General features: G+C 50.3%; 1 protein-coding gene across 1 annotated transcript; it reads right to left on the bottom strand.

Moving 5' to 3' along the window:
* Nucleotides 1–924: 924 nt before the first annotated feature.
* On the bottom strand, nucleotides 925–10,375 carry TUBAL3 (tubulin alpha like 3). The gene is made up of 4 exons (XM_032687290.1): nucleotides 10,137–10,375; nucleotides 5,214–5,457; nucleotides 2,932–3,080; nucleotides 925–2,290 (listed from the first exon to the last, which is right to left on the bottom strand). The coding sequence occupies exons 1-4, from the start codon at nucleotides 10,137–10,139 to the stop codon at nucleotides 1,304–1,306; spliced, it is 1,383 nt and encodes a 460-aa protein (XP_032543181.1). The 5' UTR covers nucleotides 10,140–10,375; the 3' UTR covers nucleotides 925–1,303.
* Between the last annotated feature and the right edge of the window lie 190 nt (nucleotides 10,376–10,565).

Raw genomic sequence — 10,565 nt, 5'->3', positions numbered from 1 at the left:
GCTTAAGCATGGGTCTAATGGACTAAAGATCTGAACAGCACTTAAATTTACCAGCACGTAATCCACAGCCTAATTTAGACCATTGAACAAAATCCTACAGAATTTACCATCAGCACAATGAGAACTTGCTCCTAAGCCTGGTTTAAATACAGCACTTAAACTCACCAGCACTTAATCCACAGCCTAATTTAGACCATTGAGCAAAATCCTAGAGAATTTACCATCAGCACAACAGGAACTCGCTCGAGGCCACTGGAGGAGCAGTGACTGTTCCCTTGGGAACAGTCCCTTGGGACAACCGCTGGAAATGCCGGAGCCGGTCCCCAAGGTTCCAGGGCTGAATGTGCCCCCCTGGGCTGGAGGAGGGGACATTCAACCACGAGGTCTTTGGGGTGAGCAGCTTCGGGGTGCCTGGATCCTCCTTGGGGTCCAACTTCTGCCTGTCCACGCTGTCACCACCTGGAATTTTAGCTCCTGGGCTCCTTCCACCTCCCCAGGAAACAATTTGGGAGCATCTCCCACATCTCCAGCCCCGCCCCAGCAACCAGGACACAGCTCAGGGAACGACCAGAGATGGGGAGGAGGCAAAACCCCACCCAAAAAAGCACTTTTTAACCAGATTCCACTCCCCAGTTTGGCACCGGTCACGTCGGGGATTCCCTGCCTGCTCCCAGACCTGCTTCCTCTTGGAGCTGGGAAGAGTATCCAGCTCCAGCCAGGCAGCATTCCCAGAGGATATGAGGCACTTCCCTCGCAGCAGTAATTAGGGTTGATGATGATGAGTCTCCCAGCTCAGCATCTGCTCTTCTCCTCAGGACAGAACACCCGAGATTGGGAGGCGCCTCCCCACACAATCCAAGGAATTCTGAGCCGAGGTCGGGAGGCGCCTCCCCCACACAATCCAAGGAATTCTCTGAGCCGAAAAGGCAAAAAAAAGGTCTTTATTCACATACAAAAAAAGGCGGTTGCATAGAAGGACAGGCGCGTTCCTAACCCCAAAAAAAAGTGCTTTTACACTCAAAAGCCAGAGCCAGAGTTTCGCCATTCCAGCCAAAGCAGCTCGCAGCATTCCCCCCCTGGGAGCAGGAGGAGACCGGGATATCTCCTGCCTAGGCGGACACTAAGCCAGGCCTTAATTCAGCGATAAAACAGCAGCGTGGGCAAAGCTCAGGACACCCAGGACTACGCGAAGCAGGGGAGGGTTTAACATGCCAAGGGATGGTCCTGACGCCTCCTCCAGGCCCTCGGCACCACTTAGAAGGTCTCTGAGGTTTGGCTCCGCCGCGACCGGGGCCGCGTCCCCTCAGTACTCGTCCTCCTCGGCCTCCTCCTCCTCCTCCCCGTCCGCAGAGTCCCTGCCCACCTCCTCGTAATCCTTCTCCAGCGCCGCCAGGTCCTCCCTGGCCTCGGAGAACTCGCCCTCCTCCATGCCCTCGCCCACGTACCAGTGCACGAAGGCCCTCTTGGCGTACATGAGGTCGAACTTGTGGTCGAGGCGGGCCCAGGCCTCGGCGATGGCCGTGGTGTTGCTCAGCATGCACACGGCCCTCTGCACCTTGGCCAGGTCGCCGCCGGGCACCACGGTGGGCGGCTGGTAGTTGATGCCCACCTTGAAGCCGGTGGGGCACCAGTCGACGAACTGGATGGAGCGGCGCGTCTTGATGGCGGCGATGGCGGCGTTGACGTCCTTGGGCACCACGTCGCCGCGGTAGAGGAGGCAGCAGGCCATGTACTTGCCGCGCCGCGGGTCGCACTTCACCATCTGGTTGGAGAACTCGAAGCAGGCGTTGGTGATCTCCGGCACGGAGAGCTGTTCGTGGTAGGCCTTCTCCGCCGACACGATGGGCGCGTAGGTGGTCAGCGGGAAGTGGATGCGCGGGTAGGGCACCAGGTTGGTCTGGAACTCTATGAGGTCCACGTTGAGGGCGCCGTTGAAGCGCAGCGAGGCCGTGACCGAGGAGACGATCTGGCCGATGAGGCGGTTGAGGTTGGTGTAGGTGGGGCGCTCGATGTCCAGGTTGCGGTGGCAGATGTCGTAGATGGCCTCGTTGTCCACCATGAAGGAGCAGTCCGAGTGCTCCAGCGTGGTGTGCGTGGTGAGGATGGAGTTGTAGGGCTCCACCACGGCTGTGGACACCTGCGGGGCCGGGTACACCGAGAACTCCAGCTTGGATTTCTTGCTGTACTCCACGGAGAGCCGCTCCATGAGCAGGGAGGTGAAGCCGGAGCCAGTGCCTCCCCCGAAGCTGTGGAAGACCAGGAACCCTTGGAGGCCGCTGCACTGGTCAGCCTGCGGCGGAACGAGGCCTGTTTATCTCTTAGTTATCCCAGCCCTTAATCCCAAAGAAAACCAGGGATGAATCCCGCTCGGAGCCCTTCCTGAGGGGATTCACTCCGTGTATCCCCAGGCTGAGCACCTCCATTAAAGCTTTGCTGAGCCCCCCAGAGCAAATCCCAGCAGCAGCAGCCCTTGGAAATCACACAAATATGGGTTTGTTTTTTTTTTGGTTCTGGGTTTTTGGTTTTTTTTCATTTTAAGACTTTTCCCCCAAACCCAAAGTTCAACCACATCGTCCACAAATGAGTTATTTAGTGGTGTTATTTTAAACGTGTCCACTTAAAATTCATCAGGATTCGAAGTGATAGGATAAAGAATAAGGGGTACAAATTGAAAAAAAGGGGGAATTTAGGTCGGATAACGGGAATTCTTGGTGGTGAGGCCCCTGGAACAGGCTGCCTCATCCTTGGAAGCATCCAAGGCCAGGTTGGAGCAACCCGGGATAGTGGACCCGCTACAGAGAGAGTTGGGACAAGATGAGCTTTTAAAGCTCCCCTTAATATCCCGTGATTCCTTAATATTCCTTAATATTCCACAGCTCTAGCCCCCCCCGATATCCCAGGATTCCATGGCAATCCCGACATCCCTCTCACCATCTTGCGGATCCTGCTGAGCACGGTGTCGATGATCTCCTTGCCGATGGTGTAGTGGCCGCGGGCGTAGTTGTTGGCGGCGTCTTCCTTGCCGCTGATGAGCTGCTCCGGGTGGAAGAGCCCATGGTAGGGGCCCGTCCTGATCTCATCTGGAAAAGGAGAAGAGGAGCAGAGCAGTTACGGGGCTGGGACATCGCTGGGACAGAGCGAAACGCATGGGGATTGAGTCCATCATCAGCAAATTTGCAGATGACCCCAAGCTGGGGGGAAGTGTCGATCAGCTGGAAGGCAGGAGGGCTCTGCAGAGGGACCTGGATAGGTTGGAGAGTTGGGCTGATTCCAACAGGATGAGGTTCCCCAAGGCCAAGGGCCGGGTGCTGCCCTTTGGCCACAAGAACCCCCGGCAGATCCAGGCTGGGCCAGAGGGGCTGGAGAGCAGCCAGGCAGGAAGGGAGCTGGGAGTTTGGGATTGACAAGAAGCTGAAGAGGAGCCAGAGTGTGCCCTGGTGGCCAAGAAGGCCAATGGGTCCTGGCCTGGCTCAGGAACAGTGTGGCCAACAGGTCCAAGGAAGTGATTCTGCCCCTGGACTCAGCGCTGGTGAGGCCACCCCTGGAGTGCTGTGTCCAGCTCTGGGCCCTGAGCTCAGCAAGGCCCTGGAGGGGCTGGAGCAGGGGCAGAGAAGAGCAGCGAGGCTGGGGAAGGGACTGGAGCACAAGTGCTGGGAGGAGAGGCTGAGGGAGCTGGGGGGGCTCAGCCTGGAGAGGAGGAGGCTCAGGGGAGACCTCCTCACTCTCTGCAACTCCCTGACAGGAGGGGGGAGCCGGGGGGGTTGGTCTCTTTTCCCAGGCAATCATCAGCAAGACAAGAGGGCTCAGTCTAAAGCTGTGCCAGGGGAGGTTTAGGTTGGATATCAGGAAGAATTTCTTTGCAGAGAGGGTGCTCAGCCATTGGAATGGGCTGCCCAGGGAAGGGGTGGATTCTCCATCCCTGGAGGTGTTTAAGGACAGACTGGATGTGGCATCAGTGCCATGGGCTGGGAACCACGGCGGGGTTGGATCAAGGGTTGGGCTGGATGATCTCAGAGGTCCCTTCCAACCCAGCTGATTCTATGATTCTGTGAATGGCCACCAAAAAATAGGCAGTTCCAACTGGGAGCGATGGAAGGGGCAGGAATGACCGATTTGTCAAAGCTCCAGCTGCCTCTCCTCCGTCTTCCACCTCGAGACCCTAAATTACCCATCTTAAGGAGTTAGGACCCTGCCTGTGCTCCCACTTTTTGTGGGATTGGTCGCTGCGTGAAGCTGGTTTTTCAGCTTGTTCCCAAAGCATCTGGGAGAGTCTGGAAGGTCCTCAACACAAGGCAAAAGGCTTCCAGTGTTGATCCATCTGATCCAGCTTCCAAGATAGGCATAGGGAGCAGTTTTCCCTCAGCTCCAGGCAGCCTCTGAGGTTGGAGGCAGCTCCAGAGGGGTTTTGGATCCGCTCCGTCCCAATATTGGATACACTTCATATCCTACAGACTCAATCACTGCACTCCTAATTGAATCAAGACTAAAAATTAAGCTGAGCCCAAAGGAGTCTGCACTCCTTTCCTTGGATGATGATCCAGTGACTCACACATCCCACAGGGGGAGAGAGGGGGAGAAGCCCGGGAGGCAGAAGCAGGGAGAGGGATGTGAGTTGGGAATGATTTCCACCAGTTCCTCGAGCAAAAAAAAAACCAGAATTTGTTCTCTAGGGAGGTGCCACAACTGAGTTAAACACTCAGGGATCACCAAGGAAACGGGGAAGGGAAGGGGAACTGGAAGTCTTGCAGGAGCAAGAATCCCACGAGGAATTAGGTTGGGAAAAGACCTCCAAGATCGAGTCCGACCTTTGACGGAAGGGGACACCCCATTCCCACAAAACCACGGAGTGGTGGCACCAAAGGTGCTCCAGGGGGGGCATTAGAACCAGGTGTGCCACACCTGGATGGTGCAATTCCATCAAGGAGCACCAAGGTTGATAAATCCATGATAAATCCATGATAAATCCATGATAAATCCACGATAAATCACTTCACACCCGCTGGGAAGAACAGGCCTCAAAAGGAGGGATCAACCAAAGCCGGGCATGGTGACAGCATTTGTCACCCCCAGATCCACTTGGAAAGGCGAATCCCACCTCCTTTGGACGGCTGGGAATGTTTTATGGGAGCGGAGGAGCGGGATCAGCCGGGAAACACGGGCGGCAACACAATTCCCAAGGAAGAAGGGCGGGGAATCCCCAAAAATCCTCTTACCGATGACCGTGGGCTCCAGGTCGATGAACACGGCCCTGGGCACGTGTTTCCCGGACGCCGTCTCGCAGAAGAAGGTCTCGAAGGAAGAATCCGCCTGCTCCGAGCCGGGATCCGGGGATTTGCCCGGCTTGGACGCCGGGATGGTGCCGTCGGCCCGGATGCCGTGCTCCAGGCAGTACAGCTCCCAGCAGGCATTGCCCATCTGCACCCCGGCCTGCCCGATGTGGATGGAGATGCACTCCCTCTGGAACGACAGGAAAAGGCTCGGTAGGGAGGGGTTTGGGACATCCTGTGGCTCGGGGAGCGGGAATTCCAGCAATTCCAGCCCCGGTTGGAGTTGTTTGTTACGGCGGATAACGAGGAAAACAGGCGGAAAACAGGGGGAAAACAGGCGGCTTCCACCCGCTGCGGGGAGCTGGAGTTGGGATCAAACCAGGGCAGCCGGACACGGCATCCCGAGGAAGGGGACACACATCCATAGGAAGGGGACACACATCCATAGGAAGGGGACACACATCCATAGGAAGGGGACACAGAATCCATAGGAAGGGGACACACATCCATAGGAAGGGGACACAGAATCCATAGGAAGGGGACACACATCCATAGGAAGGGGACACAGAATCCATAGGAAGGGGACGCAGAATCCATAGGAAGGGGACACGGCACCCATAGGAAGGGGACATGCATCCATAGGAAGGGGACACAGAATCCCGAGGAAGGGGACACGGCACCCATAGGAAGGGGACATGCATCCATAGGAAGGGGACACAGAATCCCGAGGAAGGGGACACGGCACCCATAGGAAGGGGACATGCATCCATAGGAAGGGGACACAGAATCCCGAGGAAGGGGACACGGCATCCCAAAGAAGGGGACACACATCCCTAGGAAGGGGACATAGAATCCTGAGGAAGGGGACACATCCATAGGAAGGGGACAGAATTCCTAGGAAGGGGACACACATCCCAAGGAAGGGGACACACATCCATAGGAAGGGGACACGGAATCCATAGGAATGGGACATCACATCCATAGGAAGGGGACACACATCCCTCATTCCTTGGATCTGATCCAATCCCTAGGAAGGAGGAAGGAAGGAGGTGGGAAAGCAGGAAGCAGCCGAGCGGCGCCGGCTCCTCGCTCGGCCGGAGATCCCGGAGAAATGGGGCACCAGGGACAACAGCTCCAGGCTCCTGACCCAAAAACAAGGGAGAAGCCAAGCTTGGGAAAGCCACGTCCAAGCTTGGGAAAGCCACATCCAAGCTTGGGATCGCAGCAGGAAAGCAGCAGGTGCCTGGGGCCACAACAAGGCCCCGGGAGCGGCTCCGAGTCCTGGTTTATCCAGGTTTATCCAGGTTTATCCAGGTCACTCCAGGAGCCTCCAGGGAATCCTGAAGGCACCGGAGACTCTCCCAGGGGACTTTTTGATGGCTGTGCCATTCCCAGGATAATTGGCACCTGCCGCTGGGATCAAAGGGATGGCGGGGCCTCCCGTCCTGGCTCCCCGGCTGGGAGAATCCCAACTCCCAGAAAGCCGGGAATCCCACCTGGGAATGGCAAACCGGGCAGCTGAGCCCACCAGTGTCGCACCTTGGCTTAGGTCCGGCCTAACTGCACCGAGATAAGCCCGGTTTAGTTAGTCCTGGGTACCAGGAGAAGGACACGGGGCCACTTGTCCCCTCGGGATGGAGAAGTCACTTCTCCCCCCTCCAGCGACCTCACACACACACCCGGCTCATCCACCAAAAAGCTGGAAAAACCAGCTGGATGAACATTTTTTTTGCAATTTTTTCTGAATTTTTACGACTTTTTTTGCAGATTTTCCTCACTTTTTATTACTTTTTTTGCAGATTTTCCTCATTTTTTATTTCTTTTTTTGGCAGATTTTCCTCATTTTTTATTACTTTTTTTGCAGATTTTCCTCATTTTTTATTACTTTTTTTGCAGATTTTCCTCATTTTTTATTATTTTTTTGCAGATTTTCCTCTTGTTTTTTTTTTTTGCAGATTTTTCTAATTTTTTATTACTTTTTTCACGGATTTTCCTGGTTTTTATGATTTTTTTTTTTTGGCAGATTTTGCTGAAATTTTTCAATGGCGTTTTTGCAGATCACACAGATTTTTCCGTATATTTTTGCTGATTTCCCTAATATTCCATGCGTTTTTGGGGCAGATTATACTGAGTTCTGACAAATTTTTTTGGACAATTTTTGACAATTTTTTTTTGCAGATTTTTGCTGAGTTTTAATGATCTTTTCACAGATTTTTATGATCTTTTCGCAGATTTTCCTGACTTTTGATGAATTTTTTTTTTGGCAGATTTTCCTCATTTTTTATTACTTTTTTTGCAGATTTTCCTGGTTTTCGACGAATTTTTATTTGGCAGAGTTTGCTGATTTTTTTTTATGACATTTTCGCAGATCACGCAGATTTTTCCATATATTTTTGCTGATTTTCCTAATATTCCATCAGCTTTTGGGCAGATTATACTGAGTTTTGACTGATTTTTTGGGAAAATTTTTGATGAATTTTTTCACAGATTTTTGCCGATTTTTTATGACCTTTTTGCGGATTTTCCTGATTTTTGATGAATTTTTTTTTGGCAGATTTTCCTCACTTTTTATTACTGTTTTTGCAGATTTTCCTGGTTTTTGGTGAATTTTTTTCACAGATTTTCCTTTTTTTTGATGAATTTTTTTTTCGCAGATTTTCCTGGGTTTTGACAAATTTTTTTTTGGCAGATTTTGCTGATTTTTTAACGACGTTTTTCCAGATCACGCAGATTTTTCCACATATTTTTGGATCTTTGACATTTGATGAGTTTTGGGGCAGATTTAAACCGAGCTTTGACTAAATTTTTTTTTTGAAGATTTCTGCTGAGTTTCTTACGATCTTTTCGCGGATCTTTCCGATTTTTACGACGTTTTCGCGTATTTTCGCTGACTTTCGATGACTTTTGCAGCTTCTACTCATTTTTCATTGCTTTTTTTGGCAGATTTTACTGATCTCTGATCAAACCACGACCCGCAGCTGGTTAAAACCCCACCTAAGCTTAGTCTGGGCCTCTTTCCCAGCTGATATTCCCTCTCTCCCAGCTGATATTCCCACTATGTGGGAAATGCTGCCCACCCCTCCCAGCGGGATGGTTGCAATACTTCCCAGCCCCCGGTTTTTCGGGATCAGCTGTTCCCGTCTCCCCGGATCCCACATTCCCAGATCCCACATTCCCAGCACCTGCTGCCCCAGGGAGGTATTTCCAGAACCCCGGGAATACCAGCAGGGAACGGGAACAAAGGAAATGAAAAAAAAAAAAAAAAAAAAAAAAGAAAAAAAAGAAAATTAAAACCATAAGGAACCAAAAAAAAAAAAAAATCAAGACCTGCTCTAAAGGAACAAAAATGCGGCTTTTCGGGGCAATTTTTTCAGGTTTTTTTTCCCCTCCCAATTTAAATATTCCAGAAAGTTTTGGGGTTTGTTGATTTGTTTTTTGTTTTTTGTTTTTGGTTTTTTTTTTTTGTGAGATCCCAGATCTCCCACATTCCCCATCCAGACAAACTTGCCTCTGGCTATTGTTGTCCAGCTGATTTTTCCCATTGGGAAAAAACAAAAAAAAAGAAAAAAAAACCCCAAACCATGTAAATATTTATCTGTTTTATAGCCAAGACAGCCCAGGCAGGAGCAGATTAAAGGGAAAAAGTTCAAAAAGCTCCGTGGCTTTGAAGTTTTCTTCCCCCTCCTTTTCCAACATGTAAAAAGGGACACCAGGAGATTTTTTTTCCAACCAGTTACTCCTTTGCATCCACAAAAAAAAAAAAAGAGTAAAAAAAAAAAAAGAAAGGTGCCACTCGTGCTACTCTTTAAATTCAAGTTTCCAGCTGGATCAGCCAGAATTTTTTTCAGGGGTTTTGCAGGTTGGTTTTGGTTTTTTGGTGTTTTGTTGTTTTTTTTTTTTTAATAACCAGCCTAAAAAAAAAAAAAATCCACTTAAATTTCCACAGCTGCAAAGATTCCATTAAAAAAAACCAAAAAAAACCCAAAAAAAACCACCAGGAAAAAGGGGAGGGAGGGAATTTATGGATTTAATATCTGATCCCAAAGGGTTTAGGGGAGATTTTTTTCCAACACAAAAAAAAAGTTCTAAAAAAAAAAAAGAGTTGCCACTTGTGCTACTCTTTAAATTAAAGTTTCCAGCTGGATCAGCCAGAATTTTTTAAGGGGTTGATGGTTGGGGGTTTTTGGGTGGTTTTTTTGTTTTTTTTTTTTAATAATCCACTCGAATTTCCACAGCTGCAAAAACTCGGGGAGAGAAGATTCCACTAAAAAAAAAAAAAAAAAACCCACCTGGAAAAAAGGGGGGAGGGGGGGGAGGAATTTATGGATTTAATATCTAATCCTAAGGGATTTTTAAGAGCAGACAAAGGCAACATGGCAGCTCGTTCCTAAAGAAAAAAAAAAGGAAAAAAACCCCTAAAAGTTGGGGTTTTAGTTCTCAGTTTAAAACGTTTGGAGTGTTAAATTTGGGGGGGGGGGGGGAGAAACAGCGAAGTTTAAATTTAGAGTTGAGTTTAGGATGGAGATAACGAGCTTTCAGCCCAAAAAAAAAAAAGAAAATTAAACTCAATTTGTCATAAAGAGACAGAAACTTTGCAACTCGGAGGCCACTCCGAGCAACATCCCTCGACTTTTCCCAAATAAGGAGCAAACCCCCCGAATCGACGACGAAGCCAGAAGTTAATGAGCAATTAGAGCGAAAACTGCTCGGGATTAACAAACCCCGGCAGGAAGGAAGGAGAGAAGGAGAGGAGGGGGGGGAAAAAAAAAAAAAAAAGAGCTGCAGGAGCCCAGAAAAACTTGGGGGAAAAAAAAAATAAACCCGAGGTTTATATTTTTTAAGTCGAGCTCGATCCGAGCGCGCTCTTACCATGGTGAGACCGGAGGCTTGGGAAGATCCAAGGAAAACAGCTGCTGTTCCTGCCCCTCTCTCTCCCCTCTCCGTGACTTTATAGCCCGGGAAAGGCTTTGACTCCACCTGGATGGAAAAGGAGTTTTCCGGGGCTTAAAGGAGCAGAGCTCCTTTTCCTTCGCATCCCCCTGGAAAAGGGAGAAGGGGATAAAATCATCCCCAGGATTGAACCCGGCTCAACGGGAGAGTTTGGCTTTGGTTTTGTCTTAAAGAGGCTCAACTCGAGGGGGGGAGAAAATGGAGAGGTCGAAATGTCGAAGTTTGGGGTCGGTTGAAAAAGCAGGAAACTCCAGGGAAGGTTTTGTGCCCCCCAAATAATTCACTTTATCCCGGGAAAAACGGCCTCGCCCTCATGGTTATCCAGAGCACTTGTCTGTTTTTAGGCAC

This window comes from Chiroxiphia lanceolata, chromosome 5 (assembly GCF_009829145.1).
Source record: "Chiroxiphia lanceolata isolate bChiLan1 chromosome 5, bChiLan1.pri, whole genome shotgun sequence".
Taxonomy (NCBI): Eukaryota; Metazoa; Chordata; class Aves; order Passeriformes; family Pipridae; genus Chiroxiphia; species Chiroxiphia lanceolata.
The sequence above is the reverse complement of the archived record's forward strand: the minus strand, read 5'-3'. Positions and strand labels throughout refer to the sequence as shown.